The following is an 18745-nucleotide window of genomic DNA, read 5'->3' on the forward strand; positions in this document are numbered from 1 at the left end:
TTACTTATTTGAGAGAGAGAGAATGAGATAGCGAGAGCATGAGAGGGGCGAGGGTCAGAGGGAGAAGCAGACTCCCTGCTGAGCAGGGAACCCGATGCAGGACTCGATCCCGGGACTCCAGGATCATGACCTGAGCCGAAGGCAGTTGCTTAACCAACTGAGCCACCCAGGCGCCCTTAAAAGTGTAATTTAAAAGAAAGAGAAATTTGCCTACCAGCATAGCAATTGTAGGCACTTTAAAATGTTTGTTTGGTTAATTACTTTTCTGATCTCTGAAATTTTAAGGTAGTTGGTTCATAGAATATATACCAATGTATAACAGATTATTGAAGTATAGATTTTACTTCCAGAAGTGGGGAGCGTTATTCCGAAAAGGTTATATTAAATAATACAGACATTTGTCATTCAAAAAATCATTCTCTACAATATATGTATTGCAGCGAACATGATACAGCCTACCAAATGACTACTATGAACAGGCTACCTACTTATGAAACATTTATTTTTGCCTTAACTGTCCTTCAGGAACCAGTTCAAATATTTCCTCTTTCACCAAGCCTTCCTTAGTCACTTCCAACGTGAAAGTTTCTTAAGGGCAAGAATTGTGTTTTATCCATTGTCTTCTCCCCACATCCTCTGACACATTGTTTTATAAGGAGTACCTGCTTAGTATTTATTGAGTGATAGATGTTAAAAATACAAGGAGTAGGATTATGGTCTGTTGAATCCAGATGAGTAGAAAAAAAAAATAGTTATGGACCTTAGTTGGTCTAAGTCTCACAGTGTCATCAGATGTCCTTGACTCAGATGTTCCACTCCATTCTAGTGATGCTCCAACTTCTGCCTCCACAGCTGAAGATAAGGAATTGGGAACATTCAGTGGGCATTCTCCTGAAAGAAAGTAAATATGGTCCAATTCTTAGGAGTGTTGTAATTCTGTTAGAACAATGCAGATGTTACTCAGCAATAGCACACAGAACATTGACAGGACCTGAGAAGTATTCTAGTTAATCCACTTTATTTTACACTTACTGAACTGTACTCACCATCTTCCTCCAGCACAATAAAAGATTCAGGTGTCCGTTCAGGAAGTGGAGGGGGGACTTCATCATCTATCCTTGGAGAAGTTGCTATCCAAAATGCCAGAAATATAACCATAATTCTTCATTAGAAAAATCCAAAGGAAATTCTTTTTTTAAAAAAAAAAAAGATTATTTATTTGAGGGAGAGAGAGAGAGAGAGAGAGAGCAAGCATGAGTGGGAGGGAGAGAGAATCTCAAGCAGACCCCATGCTGAGCATGGAGTTGTACATGGGGCTCGATCTCAAGACCCTGAGATCACAATCTAAGCCAAAACCAAGGGCAGGATGCTTAACCCATTGCACCACCCAGGCGCTCCACCAAAGGACATTCTTATATTCTAATCTTGATGTAAAGTCCATCAAGCATCATTACAATACTTAAGCTGGTATGTGTTTGCTCAAGGAAAAAGCAAAATAAATTCTCCCATTTTAAGTTGCAAACCCAGGAGGCTTTCCTGCTTCTTCAAAATTTATTATTTCTTTTAAAGGCTCCAAAGTATTTTGATCGAGTCACTGAGTACCAGTTAACAGAATATAAAACATTATATTAATTTGGGAGATTTTGAATTGTTTTCTATATAACCCTTTTTTTTATATAGAATATACAATAAAGCATGATAAAGCACTTTGAAATACGCCAAGGATTCAGTTACAGAGTAGGTAGAAGTATAAAGATTTTATTATCTCTTCTTCATTCTACACTGAAGAATGTGGACTTTTTCCTTTTTACAAAACAATCATATATCAAGGTTTTCTTTTTTTCTACAGAAAAAGTCAGAATTTTTATAGAAAAATTCAAATGCTATTATAAGAAACTGCCACCAGGTGGCACACATGTCAACGATGCTACAATACCTAAAGCTGGGATTCGCCGGTTGTTTTTTTTTGTTTTTTTTTTTTTAAATGCTGATGCTCAGAGAAGTTTAAGGTATTGTGGATATCTTAAAAAAAATCCTTTAAATTATAAAACAAGATCAAAGAATATAAAATAAAGAAGGGACTAGGTCCAGATAAAATATTTTTGTAACAAACTACACATCCACACATCTCTCTACTAAGAAATGTTGTACAATAAATAATGTTATAGAAAAAAAAACAACTTTCTCTACTTCCTATTCAGGTAAAATGTTATTTGTAAATTTCTGGTAATATATCTGGAGAGAGTTAAACTTGCTCTTTTCTTCACCTTCTTTCATATCAAGCTATTGTAACCATCTCTAGCAGGATATTTACTTCTACTTTCAAACCACTCTCAATAAAACAAAAACAATATGCATAATATGCAAAAATCCAGGATTATAAAGGTGAAAAAGTATGAACGTAAAGGTGACTATAAGCTGAAAGTCCCACACAGAATACTAAATACACATTCTCATCTACTACATTATTACACAAAGATGGGAAGAAATCAGGTCCTCCCCTTCCAACTCCTGCAGGAAGAGAATTCAGTGCTTAGTGATCTGTTCAACTCAGTGGAGCCATATGGTTGAGCAATAAAAGCCCCGAATGACCACGTGGTGCTGTGGATCAAATCCTTCCTGCTGTTCCTTTGGAAGTTGCTTCTGCATAGCAAGGGTAAATTGCGGACCTCTGTCTGATATACATCCCGAGGAATGGGGGCTGCCTTCTTTAGAGGCACTCTTGTTGGCAAAGATTCTGCACCAGCTCTGACTGCCTCCATCACTGCCTGTTTCATCAACGATTACATGTTTGTCATTGCTATTTTTTAACTTATCACATCAGGAAAACCCTTCTGGAATTTATTTCTTTGAGGAGGAGAAGGAAGAAGGAGAAAGAAGCAGAGAAAGACTAGGGGGAGCATAAGAAGAAACCAAATCTATAGAAACACAGTGAAATCCAAAATGCCATATAAACTTCTAAAAATAACTTACCTACTACCGCTGTCTCTGGGTTCTGTTGGGGGTAATCAGTTAGAGCACTCAATGCTAAAGAATCATGTGAATTGTAACAAGAAAAGAGGGTTGTAGAAGATGCTGGCAATGGGGAACAAGGTAAAATGTTTCCATCTGGCTTCTCAGGTAAATCAAGAGACATCTTAGAACCAGCACTACTTGGAGACAATGATAAGAAATAAGGATCTTCTAAAGACATGTAAGAATATACATTAAGAGCATGAGAGTCCTGCCTCTTTGCATCAGAGGCATTGCACATTTGGGGCCGAGAGCCAGATGGCAGTGAATCATTGAGTTCTGCTGAAGAAACATGCCTCGCTCTTTGAGCCTGCTTAAGACAAGAGTTGTGGGGCTGAGGTTCCAAACGAGAAACATTTTCCTTGATGTCCAGCTCTTTGGTGTCTCTCTGTTGTATCAGCTCAAAGGGAGTTGATTTGGTCCGCATTATTGGCTCCTTTGAATTAAAATACCTTCCTGCTACATCAGCAGATTTAGAATTTGGACACGCTCCAAACAAAATGGCGCTCCAGTCTAAACTCTGATGCTTCTGAAGAGGCTCCCCAGCTATTGCAAACACCTTTTTCTCCCAATTCGTGGTTGTGTCAGCATTTTTGTTACAACTACAATTTAGCTCCAAAAAGTCAAAAGCACTGCTCTGTTCAGTAGGGTGCAAAACCAACCCTTTCTTTTCACTTATTAAAGAAGTCCTGAGGTCAAAGGAAGAAGCTTCTGCACTTTTCACCCTTAGCCTTGGTTTGCTCTGTTGCTTCATCATATTTGCTTCTCTTATGCCACTGAAACAAAAAGAAAGTAATGATGACACCACACCCCAAAGAGGTCTCTTCTTAGCATCACAATGAGTTAGAAGCATGAGATTTGCCCCCCACTCTGACATAACTAGACAACATTGGGGTGTGTAAAATTGTACTCACCTTTTTGGTAAATTAGGAGAATCAGACTCTCTTTCTAGAGTGGGATTTTGCTCAAGAACTGAATATTGTGCTTGAATCTTAAAAAGAAATAAGGAAGACACTGGTTTTCAGTGAAGAAATGGCAATGAGATATTTTAACATTCATGAAGTTGAGAGATTATTTTTCAGAAAACCTAAAGATTTTAAATCATTCATGAAAGAGATGAGTTTCCAAAATATTGAGCCCAACAAGAACTTGTTCACTTATCAAGATCAAAGGGGGTGGGGGGACGGGTTAGCCCAGTGATGGGTATTAAAGAGGGCACATATTGAATGGAGCACTGGGTGTTATGCACAAATAATGAATCATGGAACACTACATCCAAAACTAATGATGTAATGTATGGTAATTAACATAACAATAAAAATTTTTAAAAAAATCAAAGGGATCCAAATAAAGGATTAATAGTGTTATAGAAGCTAGAAAGTGTTTGCTTATAGTATCAAATGTGGGAGTTTTAACATGTCTTTAGGGGTACCTTTATTTTTATGAACAATCTACCTTCAGAAATTACATCATCTCAACTCTTAAATTAGTAAGTGCTTATTAGGTCCTCATACTTACCTTGTTCTCCCTCTTTCTTCCTTTCCATGCTCTAGCTATACTGGTTTTCTTGCCTTTCCTTAAGCATACCAAACTTGTTTCCAATTCCAGCCTTTCACACTTACTATTCCCTCTGATTAAAATACTCTTGCTCCAGATTTTCCATAACTGGCTCTTTCTAAGTAATTATGCTATACTTAAATGTCACCTGCATAAGAAAACCTTCTCTGACCACTCAACCTAAAATCATACTCCCACATACTTGTCAGTCACTCTCTTTTTCTCTTCAGAGCAATTATCACCTTATCGAATATGTTACATAGAATCTTAGATGCCACCAATTTGTAAAATATACCCTGATTTTAGAAATGTTTAAATATATTTTTTAAATGTCATCAGCCATTGTAAGATTCTACCTATTATGGGTTTAATTATGACTCTCAAAAAGATATGTTGAAATCTAACCCCTGATATCTGTGAATGTGACCTTATATGGAAATAGAGTCTTTGCAGATGTTATTAGTCAAGATGAGGTCATACTGGATTGAGGTGGACCCTATCACAATAACTTGTGTCCTTATAAAAAGATAAAACAGAGACTCAGAGACATACAGGGAGAATGCCATGTGATGATGGGGACAGAGACTGGAGCAATGTATCCGCAAGCCAATGAATGCCAAAGATTGCTGGCAAACACCAGAAACTGACAGACAGGGAAGACTCTTGCTAGAGCTATGAGAGAAAGCATGGCCTTGCTGACACCTTGATTTTGGACTTCCTACCTCCAGAACTATGAGAAAATAAATTATTTTTTTTAAAGAAGTACCACTTTTATGAAGTGTGTTGCATCTAAAGCTTAAGATTTTTTTTTTTTTATTTGACAGAGAGCATACAAGTGCACAAGAAGGGGGAGCGGGAGAGGGAGAAGCAGGCTCCCCACTGAGCAGGGAACCTGATGCAGGGCTCCATCCCAGGACCCTGGGATCATGACCTGAGCCGAAGGCAGATGCTTAACCGACTGAGCCATTCAGAGGCCCTGAAGATAAATTTGTTTTAAGTCCTCCTTAGTTTGTGATATTTGTTACAGCAGGTCTGGTAAACTGATAAGAGATATTAATACCCCACTTTCAGTAACGAATAGATCAGAGAGAAGATCAATAAGGAAATAGAGGACAGACATGAACAATGCCATAAACCAATTAAATCTAACAGCACATATAGAACACTCCATGTTAAAACATACACATTCTTCTCAAACTTATATGGAATATTGTACAGGATAGACCATATGGTAGGCCACAAAACAAGTCTTCTTTTTAAATTTTATTTTATTATGTTATGTTAGTCACCATACAGTACATCATTAGTTTTTGATGTAGTGATCCACGATTCATTGTTTGCATGTAACACCCAGTGCTCCATGCAATACATGCCCTCCTTAATACCCATCACCGGGCTAACCCATCCCCCTACCCCCATCCCGTCTAATCCTCAGTTTGTTTCTCAGAGTCCATAGTCTCTCATGGTTCGTCTCCCCCTCTGATTTCCACCCCTTCATTTTTCCCTTCCTTCTCCTAATGTCCTCCATGCTATTACTTATGTTCCACAAATAAGTGAAACCATATGATAATTGACTTTCTCTGCTTGACTTATTTCACTTAGCATAATATCCTCCAGTCCCATCCATGTTGATGTGAAGGTTGGGTATTCATCCTTTCTGATGGCTGAGTAATATTCCATTGTATATATGGACCACATCTTCTTTACAAAACAAGTCTTAATAAATTTTAAAAGACTGAAGTCATTCAAAGTATCTTTTCCAATTATAATGGATTGAAACTAAAAATTAATGATAAAAAGAAAACTAGAAAATTCACAAATGTGTGTAAACAACTGATGGGTCAAAGAAGAAATCACAACAGAAATTAGAAAATATTTAAAAATGAAAAAAACACAGCATACCAAAATGTCTGAGATATAGTGAAAGTGATATTCAGAGGGAATTTATAGCTATAGATGCCTACTCTTAAAAAGAAAGATCTTGGGGTGCCTGGGTGGCTCAGTTGGTTAAGCGACTGCCTTTGGCTCAGGTCATGATCCCAGGGTCCTGGGATCGAGCCCCGCATCGGGCTCCCTGCTCGGCGGGAAGCCTGCTTCTCCCTCTCGCACTCCCCCCCCTTGTGTTCCCTCTCTCTCTGTCTCTCTCTCTCTCTCTGTCAATTAAATAAATAAAATCTTTAAAAAAAAAAGATCTTGGGTACAACACTATATGTTTTTTTAAATAATTTTTTATTGTTATGTTAATCACCATACATTACATCATTAGTTTTTGATGTAGTGTTCCATGATTCATTGTTTGTGCATAACACCCAGTGTTCCATGCAGAATGTGCCCTCTTTAATACCCACCACCAGGCTAACCCATCCCCCCACCCCCCTCCCCTCTAGAACTCTCAGTTTGTTTTTCAGAGTCCATCGTCTCTAATGGTCCGTCTCCCCCTCTGACTTACTCCCCTTCATTCTTCCCCTCCTGCTATCTTCTTCTTCTTTTTTTCTTAACATATATTGCATTATTTGTTTCAGAAGTACAGATCCGTGATTCATCAGTCTTGTACAATTCACAATGCTCACCATAGCACATACCCTCCCCAATGTCTCACCCAGCCACCCAATCCCTCCCACCCCCCACCACTCCAGCAACCCTCAGTTTGTTTCCTGAGATTAAGAATTCCTCATATCAGTGAGGTCATATGATACATGTCTTTCTCTGATTGACTTATTTCACTCAGCATAACACCCTCCAGTTCTATCCACGTCGTTGCAAATGGCAAGATGATCTCATTCCTTTTGATGGCTGCATAATATTCCATTGTGTATATATACCACATCTTCTTTATCCATTCATCTGTTGATGGACATCTTGGCTCTTTCCACAGTTTGGCTATGGTGGACATTGCTGCTATAAACATTGGGGTGCACGTACCCCTTCGGATCCCTACATTTGTATCTTTGTGGTAAATACCCAGTAGTGCAATTGCTGGAACAACACTATATGTTAATTAATTGAATTTAAATTAAAAAAAGAAGAAAGATCTCAACTCAATAACTTAGCTTTACATCTAAGGAACTAGAAAAAAAGCAAGCTAAACCAAAAGCTAGCAGAAGGAAGGAAATATTAAAGATTAGAGCAGAGCTAAATGAAATAGAGACTGAGAAAACAATGGAGAAAATCAACAAAACCAAAAGTTGATCCTTTGAAGAGATCAATAAAAGTGACAAATCTTAGTTCGATTGACTAAGGAAAAAAGAGAGAAGACTCAAATTACCAAAATCTCAAATTACAGAAATAAAAGTGGGTACATTACTACCAATTTTACAGAAATAAAAAGTATTATAAGACAATAATGTGAACAATTGTACACCAACAAATTGTACAACCTAGATGAAATGGACAAATTCTTAGAAACACATGATCAACCCAAACTGACTCAGGAAGAAATAGAAAATTTGATTAGACCTAGTAAATAGACTGAATCAGTAATCAAAAGACCTTCCAACAAAGAAAAGCCAGGACCAGATGGTTTCATTAGGGAATTCCACCAAACATTTAATGAAGAATTAATACCAGTCTTTCACAAACTCTCCCAAAAAGTTGACACTTGCTAAGTCATACTATGATGCCAGCATTACCCTGATATCAAGGCCAGACAAAGATACTACAAGAAAAAGAAAACTATAGATCAATATCATTTATGATTATTGATGCAAAGTCCTCAGCCAAATACTAGCAGACTGAATTCAGCATCATATTAAAAGGATTATATGTCATGACAAAGTGGGATTTATTCCCAGAATGCAAGGATTGTTCAACATACAAAAATCAATCAATATAATACACATTAATAAAATAAAGGAGAAACCCTCACATGAGCATGTCAGTTGAAGCAGAAGAAAAGCATTTGAAAAAATTCATGATAAAAACAACAGTCCAGAATATACAGAGAACTCCTAAGTCTCAACAACAACAACAAAAACCCAATTCAAAAATGGGCAAAGGACTTATATATAGACACTTTTCAAAAGATGATATACAAATGGCCAATGAGCACATGAAATATGCTCTACATTGCTAATCAGGAACATACAAACCAGAACCACAATGAGATACCACTTTATACCCATTGGATGGTTACCATAAATAAGCAAACAAAAATAGAAAATAAAAAGTGTTGCTAAGGATATGGAGAAATTGGAACCTTGTACATTGCTAGTGGGAATGTAAAATGGTGTAGCTGCTGTAAAAAACAGTATGGCAGTGCCTCAAAAAATTAAACAGAGAAATTATCATGTGAGGAGCATCTGGCTGGCTTGGTCAGAAGAGCATGTGACTCTTGATCTCAGAGTCATGAGTTCGAGCCCCATGTTGAGTGTACAGATTACTTAAATAAATACTAAAATAATAATAATAATTATCATATGACCCAGCATTTCCACTTCTGCATATATACCCCAAAGAACTGAAAACAGGAACACAAAAAGATATTTACACACTCATGTTCTTAGCAGTATTATTCACAATAGCCAAAAGGTAGAAGTAAACCCCTATTCACCAATGGATGGATGGAGAAACAAAGTGTGGCATACAATGGAATATTATTCAGCCTTAAAAAAGAAGGAAATTCTGACATGTTATGACATTGATGAACCTTGAGGACATTATGCTAAGCGCAATAAGCCAGACACAAAAGGACAAATATCATGTGATCCCACTAATATGACGTACCTAGAGTAGTCAAATTCATAGATACAAATGGTGAAATAGTGGTTGCCCAAGATGGGGGGAGGGGAAGAAGGAATGGGGAACTATTATTTAACAGGTATAAAGTTTCAGTTTTTCAAGATAAAAAGAGTTCTGGAAATGTATGGTGGTGATAATTGCACAACAATATGAATGTTCATAGTACCATTGAACTATGCACATAGAATTAATTAAGGTGGTTAAATTTATGTATATTTTAACCACAATTTTAAAAAAGATTTTATTTTAGGGAGAGAGCACGTATGCATGCATACATGCAAACGGGGGGAGGAGCAGAGGGAGAAGAAGAGGAAGAGGGAAAGAATCCCAAGCACACTCCTTGCTGAGCACAAGCCCGACCGGACTTGATCCCACAACCCCAAGATCATGACCAAGCCAAAACCAAGTGTCAATGCTCAACTGACTGAGCCACATAGGTGCCCCTACTTTACCACAATTTAAAAATTTTGAAAAAAATAGGGAAAGGACTTGGATATACATTTGTCCAAAGAAGATATACAAATGGCCTATAAGCACACAAAATGATGCTCAACATCAATTAATCATTAGGGAAATGCAAATCAAAACCATGAGATACCACTTCACATCCCTTAGGATGGTTATTATCTAGAAAAAGAAAAGAAAAAAAAAAAAAACCCAAACCAGAAAATACGAAGTGGTGGCATGGATGTGGAGAAATTGAAACTCTTGTGCATTGCTAGTGGGGATGTAAAAGTTTGCAGCTGCTGTAAAAAACAGTATGGCAGTACCTTTAAAAACTAAACCTAGGGACATCTGGGTGGCTCAGTCAGTTAAGCGACTGCCTTCGGCTCAGGTCATGATCCCAGAGTCCCGGGATCGAGTCCCACATCGGGCTCCTTGCTGAGCAAAGAGCCTGCTTCTCCCTCTGCCTGCCTCTGCCTCTCTCTGATAAATAAATAAAATCTTGGGGCACCTGGGTGGCTCAGTTGGTTAAGCGACCACCTTCGGCTCAGGTCATGATCCTGGAGTCCCGGGATCGAGTCCCGCATCGGGCTCCCTGCTCAGCGGGGAGTCTGCTTCTCCCTCTGACCCTCTCCCCTCTCATGCTCTCTCTCTATCTCATTCTCTCTCTCAAATAAATAAATAAAATCTTTAAATAAATAAATAAATAAAATCTTAAAAAAAAAAGTTTCTTAAAAAAAAAAAACTAAACCTAGAATTACTGTATGTCCAGCAATTCCCGGATTCTTCTGGGTATATACCCCAGAGAATTTAAAGTAGGGACTTCAACAAATATTGGTACACCAAATTTTTAAAAAGATTTTATTTATTTATTTGAGAGAGAGAGAACACACAAACAGGGGAAGCAGCAGAGGGAGAGAGAGAAACAGGCTCTCCACTGAGCAGGGAGCCTGATGTGGGGCTCAATCCCAGGACCCTAGGATCGTGACCTGAGCCAAAGGCAGACACTTAACCGACTGAGCCACCCAGGCGCCCCTGTACAACAATTTTTATAGCAGCATTATTCACAGTAACCAAAAGGTGGAAACAATTCAAGTGTCAATTGGTGGATGCATGAATAAACAAAATGTGGGATATACACACAATTGACTATTATACAGCCATAAAAAGGAATGAAATTCTGATGCATACTAAAAAAAAAATGATGAACCTTAAAAACATGCCCATGAAATAAGCCAGATTCAAAAGAATAAATACATTATTCCACTTATATGATGTACCTAGAATAAGCAATCTTATAGAGACAAAAAGTAGAATAGAAGTTGTTAGGGGTTGGGGTAGGAGGCATGGAGAGTTTCTGTTTCGGATGATGAAAAATTTCTAGAAATAAATAGAAGTGATGGTCACGCATATAGCGAAGGTACTTACTGCCACTGCGATATACACTTAAAAATGGTTAAGGTGGTAATTTTTTCCGCTGTGATACAATGATATATTTGACCACAACAGAAAATATGAATGTGGAAAGTGTTTCCTCCTCCTATTTTCTGGTATAGATTGTGTAAAATTCATGGTAATTCTTCCCTAAATATTTGGTTGGAATACTCAAGTGAAATTATGTGGGTCTAGAGATTTCTTTTTTGGGAGTTTTAAATTATGAATTCCATTTCCTTGACTGTTATGGGGCTATTCAAATGATTTATTTCATGTTGAGTAAGCTATGGCAGTTTGTGTTTCATGAGGAAGTAATCCATTTTGTCTAAGTTGTCAAGTGTAGATGTGTTTATACTATATTCCTTTATTATCCTTTTGATATCTGCAGAGACTCTAGGGCTCTCCCATTTCACTCCTGATATTGGTCATTTCTATCTTCTTTTTTCCTCAGCTGTCTTCGTAGAGGTTTGTCAACTTTATTGATCATTTTGGCTCTTTTTTCTACAGTTTTTCTGTTTTCGATTTCATTGATTTCTGCTCATTATTTCCTTCCTTCTCTTTTCTTTGGGTTTATTTTGCTTCTCTCCTCCCTTAGATTCTTAAAAGTGGGAGCTCAGATTGTTGATTTGAGACTTTCACTGTTTTCAAATGTTTGCATTTAGAGTTCTATAAACTTTCCTCTCAAAACTGCTGTAGCTCTGTCCCACAAATGTCAATGTGTTCATTTGTATTCAGTTCAATGTGTGTTTTTTAAAAAATTTCCCTTGAAACTCCCTCTTTCACTCAATGGATTATTTAGAAGAATGTAGTTTAGTTTCCAAGTGTTTGGACCTTTTCCTGTTACCTAGTTTGATTCCACTGTGGTCAGAGAATACATTCTGTATGATTTCAGTTCTTTTAAATGTTTGAGATTGTTTTGTGGCCCTGAATATAACTGATCTCGGTATACGTTCCATCAACACTTGAAAAAAAAGATGTGTGTTCTTGTGATGTTGATTGGAATGTTCTATAAATATCAATTTGATCCTGTTGGTTGATGGTGGTGTTGAGTTATTCTATATTCTTGCTGATTTTCCATTGAGTTTTTCTATCAATTTTTAAGAGAGGGGTACTGAACTATAACCAGATTTGTCTATTTCTCCTTTCAGTGCTGTCAGTTTTTGCTTCACATGTTTTATAGCTCTGTTTGGTTCAGACACACTTAGGACTACTATCTATGTCTTATTGGTGGATTGATCCTTTTATCATTATATAATGTCCCTTCCTGCCTATGATAATTTTCTTTGCTCTGAAGTCTACTTTATCTGATATTAATATAGCTACTCCTGCTATATTCTTTCCTTTATTCATGTTTATATTTATTTTTAATTTTTTTGCCATTTAATATTATTTTACTCTAGCATAAAAGACTTTTCTTTCTTACAGATTATTTCCTTGGAACTCTAGTGGACCTGACTATTGTATAGATACCCTGGGTTTAGATTCAAAATCTCCCCATAAATGACCACAACAAATCTTTAGGCCACATCTTTTGAAATCCACTGAAAGGTGGATTAACAATTTTCCAAACAATCTATAGACAATAGAACTCTGACCATAAAGAGTACATTAACTCAATTTACACTACAATAGTCCTGCTGACCTTCTATTATCCTTGTTATTTTTTTCTTCAAAAAAATTTTTTTAGGGCGCCTGGGTGGCTCAGTCAGTTGAGCGACTGCCTTCCGCTCAGGTCATGATCCTGGAGTCCCGGGATCGAGTCCCACATCGGGCTCCCTGCTCGGCGGGGAGTCTGCTTCTCCCTCTGACCCTCTTCCCTCTCGTGCTCTCTCTCATTCTCTCTCTCAAATAAATAAATAAACTCTTTAAAAAAATTTTTTTTAGATTTTATTTATTTATTTGAGAGAGAGAGAGCAAGAGAAAAGTGAGAGAGAGAAGCAGACTCCTCACTAAGTGGAGAGCCTGATGTGGGACTTGATCCCAGGACCCTGAGATCATGACCTGAGCCAAAGGCAGACACTTAACCGACTGAGCCACCCAGGTGCCCCTTCTTCAAATTTTTATTTAAATTCTAGTTAATTAACATATAGTGTAATATTGGTTTCAGGAGTAGAATTTGGTGATTCATCACTTACTATTATACCCAGTGCTCAACACAACAAGTGCCCTCCTTAATACCCATCACCCATTTAGCCCATCCCCCTCCATCAACCCTGTTTGTTCTCTGTATTAACATGGTTTATTTCCCTCCTTTTCCCCCTTCTCCTATGTTCATCTGTTTTGTTTCTTAAATTCCACATATGAATGAAATCATATGGTATTTGTCTTTCTCTGACTGACTTATTTCACTTACATAATACACTCAAGCTCAATCCACGTGCTGCAAATGGCAAGATTTCATTCTTTCTGATCGCTGAGTAATATTCCATTATATATATATGTATATATATGTATTTATGCCACATCTTCTTTATCCATTCATTAGTCAATGGACATTTGGGCTCTTTTCCATAATGGGGCTATTGTTGATAATGCTACTATAAACATCAGAGTACATGTGCCCCTTTGAATCAGTATTTTTGTTCCCTTACTCATTTTTATATGAATACATCTTTTTCCCAATCTTTACTTTAAACCAACCTATATATTCGAAGTACATTTCTTATAAACAGCATGTAGATGTTTTCAATACACTCTGCCAATCTGTCTTTTAACTGATATATTTATACCATTTACATTTAATGTAATTATTGATATGTCAGGGCTTAAGTCTGCCATTTTATTTTTTGTTTTCTGTTTGTTCTGTTTTTCATTTCTTTTTTCTTTCTCCTGCATTTTTATAATTTCATTTTGATTTACCTATAGTGTTTTTTAAGGTATGTCTTTGTAGAGTTTTTGGTTTTTGTAGTGGTGGCTCTAGGTATTACATTATATATACATAACCTATCACAGTCTACAGGTGTTATTATTTCACTAGTTCAAGTACAGAAACCTCTCCCTTTACGTCCCTAACCCTTCCCTGTTTATAATTGTCTTAAGTATTTCTTCTAATACATAAAATTATACACATCAGACTGTATAATTTTTGCTTCAGTAATCAAGCAATTTAGAAAACTCAAGAAGAAAAAGAAAATCTATTACATTTACCCATGCTTTTGCTTATCATGTTCTCCCTTTCATCATTTCCTTTCTGTTTAGAAAACTTCCTTTGTCATTTTTTTAAAGATAGGTCTACCAAACAAATTCTCTTAGTTTTTTGTTTTGTTTTTCATCTGAGAATGTCTTGATTTCCTCTTCATTCCTGAAGGATATTTTTACTGGGTATGGGATTCTGGGTTGCCATTTATTTTTTTTCAGCACTGGAGAAATATTGTTTCACTTTCTTCTGGCTTCCATGGTTTCTGATGACAATTTTGCTATCATACTAATTGTTTTCTCCCTACACTTAAGATCATTATCCTATGGCTGTTTCCTAGAATTTTGTCTTTAGTTTTCAGAAGTTTAATTATACTGAGTCTTTTTGTTTGTTTTTTTTTTTAAGATTTTATTTATTTGACAGAGAGACAGCGAGAGAGGGAACACAAGCAGGGGGAGTGGGAGGGGGAGAAGCAGGCCTCCCGCGGGGCAAGAAGCCCAAAGCGGGGCTCAATCCCAGGACCCTGGGACCATGACCTGAGCCAAAGGCAGACGCTTAACGACTGAGCCACCCAGGCGCCCCTATACTGAGTCTTTAAGTACTTTTTTAGCCTTGCCTTTTTTCTCCTCTCCTTCTTAGACTTTGCTGACACAAATGCTAGTTTTTTGTTGTAGTCCCTTAGGTTCCCTAAGGCTCTGTTTGTTCTTTTTTTCCAGTCTATTTTATTTCTGATGTTTAGATTGGGAAATTCCTATTGTTCTATCTTCTAGCTCATTAGTTCTTTTTTTCTGTATGCACCCTGAATTCTGCTGTTGAGCTCATCTACTAAGCTATTTTGTTTCAGTTACTACCTTTTTCAATTCTAAAATTGCCATTGGTTCTTCTTTATATCTTCTGGATTTTTTGCTGAATCTTTTTCTAATTATTGCTGAGCCTTTCCATTTTTAAAAAAATTTAAGCATGTTTGTAATTGCTCATTGAAGCATTTAATTGGGGCTGCTTTTAAAACTTTGTCAGATAATTCTAACATCTTTATCATCTCATTATTGTCATCTATTGATTGTCTTTTATTCATTTGGTTTGAGATCTTCCTGGTTCTTGGTATGATGAGTGATTTCAATTGAAACCTAGACATTTTTGTATTGTTACGAGGCTCTGGATCATTGTTAAATCTTCTCTTTTAGCTAGGTTCTTTTATTTTTAACTCCATTCTACAGAGGAAAGGCAAGGTGCTGCCTCATTACTGCCTTGTTACTGCCAGGTGTATTCTACTTCTACCAGTTTCCTCACTCTTTGTTGACACCCAAGGGAGACGTCACAGGAGAGGCTCCCCATGTGGTCTCTACTGACATTGTGGTAGGGGTGGCCTTATCTGCTGGATGATGGTGGACATCCTAACTCTCTACTAGACTTCTGATACTACTTCAGTGGGAAGGCATTAGGGTACCATGTTACTGTCCAGTGGAAGCTCAGGCTCCCCAGGCAGTCTCCAATGACACTGCAGGAAGCCCTCATTACAGGCCATTAAGGATGAAAGTCCTACCTCTTTACCTGACCTTCTCTGACACCACTCTGGCATTCTACTACAGTGTTAGAAGGGTGGGAATCTAGGACCCCACTCAGCCTTTGTTGACATGGGTGGGATTGGGGGACCACTATTTTCTGTGCTGTTGACTAAAGTAGAGTGATGATTATCTAAAAGTTTTCTGTCTTGCTGGACTGCCCCTTTTCTGGTCCTTTGGCTAGACAGAGCAGGCTATTGTTGGGGCTTTTTTGTCTGCATCCCTGGCTTTTCCATGTTGTTGACTTCTTCAGTTTCCAGTCTGGGATATATGAGTCAAAAGAAAACCCAAGGAACTTACCATCATGTCTTTCCTCAGGTTCCAAGGTCCTTAGCTGGCCTGTCTTCTTTCTATCACTCAGAGCCTTCTTATAGTTGTTTTATATATAATATCAATTATATAACAGTTTCTGGTTGCACTTAGTGGGAGGAATAGGGAAAAGTATGTCTATTTGATCTTTCCAGAAACAGAAGTCCTCTTTAGTTAACTGTAACCAATTCTCTCTGGGGGAGTTTGAACTGTGTTGCTACGTTCCCATTTACTGACTAAGGGCCCACTCCAAACAACCCAACTGGAGCCATGGCCCTGCTACTGGGCTAAATTTGAGTACTGGCATTTCCTGGAACCTAAATAAAATATTAGCCCACATATTCCAGCAACATATCAAAAGAATATTTTTTTGTTGGGGTGCCTGAGTGGCTCAGTCATTAAGCATCTGCCTTCGGCTCAGGTCATGATCCCAGGATCCTGGGATCAAGCCCCACATTGGGCTCCCTGCTCCACGGGAAGCCTGCTTCTCCCTCTCCCACTCCCCCTGCTTGTGTTCCCTCTCTCGCTGTGTCTCTCTCTGTCAAATAAATAAATAAAATCTTTAAAAAACAAAGAATATTTTTTTGTTCAAGAAGGGTTAATTCTAAGAATACAGGGATGGTTTGATATTAACAAATCCAATGCTATGACTGTATTAATAAGTCAAAGGAGAAATCCACGTGATCACTCCATGAATTCAAAATATGCAATTGACAGAATTCAACATTCTTTCTCGAAAAATTTCCTAATAAAATAGAAATCAATGAATACTCTCTTTAAACAATTGAAAAATAACAGTCCAATTTATAATCGCACCAAAATGAATAAGATACCTAGGAATAAATTTAACCAAGGAGGTGAAAGACATTGATTAAAGAAATTGAAATGATATAACAAATAGAAAGATATACCATGCTCATGAATTGGAAGAATTAATATTCTTAAAATGTTCATACAACCCAAAGCAATTTACAGATTCAATGCAATCTCTGTCAAAATACCAATAGCATTTTTCACAGAATTAGAACAAATAATCCTAAAATTGGTATGGAACTACAAAAGACCTCAAAGAGTCAAAGCCCAATCTTGAGAAAGTAAACAAAGCTAGACATGGCACAATCCCATATTTCAAGATATATTACAAAGCTAGAGTCATCAAAACAGTATGTACTGACACAAAAATAGACACATAGATCAATGGAACAGATAGAGAGCCCAGAAACAGACCCACATTTATATGATCAATCTATGACAAAGGTGGCAAGAATATACAATGGGGTGAGGCACCTGGGTGGCTCAGTTTTTGAGTGTTTGCTTTTGGCTCGGGTCATGATCTTGGGGTCCTGGGATTGAGCCCCAGTGCAGTTTGGCCTCCTGCTCAGCACGGAGTCAGCTTCTCCCTCTGCCCCTCCCCCTACTTGTGCACTCTCTCTGTCTCTCTCTCTCTCTCTCACTCTGTGTCTCAAATAAATAAATAAATAACTTAAAAAAAAGAATATACAATGGGGAAATGACAGTCTTTTCAATAAATGGTGTTGGGAAAACTGGACAGCTACATGCAAAAGAATTAAACTAGACCATTCTCTTACACCATACACAAAAATAAACTCAAAATGGATTAAAGACCTAAATGTGAGGCCTAAAACCATCAAACTCCTAAAAGAAAACATAGGTAATTTCTTACAGTAATCTCTTGGACACTGGCCTTAGCAACATATTTATGGATATGTCTCCTCAGGCAAGGGAAACAAAAGCAAAAATAAACTACGCGGACTATCAAAATAAAACTCTTCGGCACAGCAAAGGAAACTATCAACAAAACAAAAGGCAACCTACTGAATGGAAGAAGACATTTGTAAATGATATATTCATAAGGAGTTAATATCTAAAATATATAAAGAGGGGCGCCTGGGTGGCTCAGTCGTTAAACGTCTGCCTTCGGCTCAGGTCATGATCCCAGGGTCCTGGCATCGAGCCCCGAATTGGGCTCCCTGCTCCGCGGGAAGCCTGCTTCTCCCTCTCCCATTCCCCCTGCTTGTGTTTCCTCTCTCACTGTCTCTCTCTGTCAAATAAATAAATAAATAAAATCTTTAAAAAAATAAAAAAATAAAATAAAATATATAAAGAACTTGTATAACTCAACATCAAAAAAAATCTGATTAAAAAATAGGCAGAGGACATGAATAGACATTTTTCTAAAGAAGACATGCAGATGGCCTATAGGCACATGAAAGATGCTCAAAACACTAATCATCAGGGATATGCAAATCAAAACCACAATGAGATATCACCTCACACCTGTCAGAATGGCTAAAATAAAAAGCACAAGAAACAAGTGTTAGAGAGGAAGTAGAGAAAAGGGAACCCTCGTGCAGTGTTGGTGAGAATGTAAATTGGTGCAGCCACTATGGAAAACAGTAGGGAGGTTCCTTAAAAAATTAAAAATAAGACTACCATTTGATCCAGTAATCACACTACTGGGTATTTACTCAAAGAATACAAAAACACTAATTCCAAGGGATATATGCACCCCTATGTTTATCGCAGCATTATT

At 37.5% G+C, this 18745-nt stretch overlaps 1 protein-coding gene across 1 annotated transcript in view; it reads right to left on the reverse strand.

The window, feature by feature from the left end:
* The window catches only part of PTPN22 (protein tyrosine phosphatase non-receptor type 22), a 60825-nt gene that overhangs the window by 17695 nt on the left and 24385 nt on the right, over positions 1-18745 (reverse strand). Inside the window, 4 exon segments of the mRNA XM_035727171.1 lie at positions 782-891; positions 1047-1130; positions 2974-3788; positions 3927-4003. Of these exon segments, the coding sequence (XP_035583064.1) occupies positions 782-891; positions 1047-1130; positions 2974-3788; positions 3927-4003 (1086 nt within the window).

Source organism: Zalophus californianus, chromosome 4, assembly GCF_009762305.2.
Source record: "Zalophus californianus isolate mZalCal1 chromosome 4, mZalCal1.pri.v2, whole genome shotgun sequence".
NCBI classification, from domain to species: Eukaryota; Metazoa; Chordata; class Mammalia; order Carnivora; family Otariidae; genus Zalophus; species Zalophus californianus.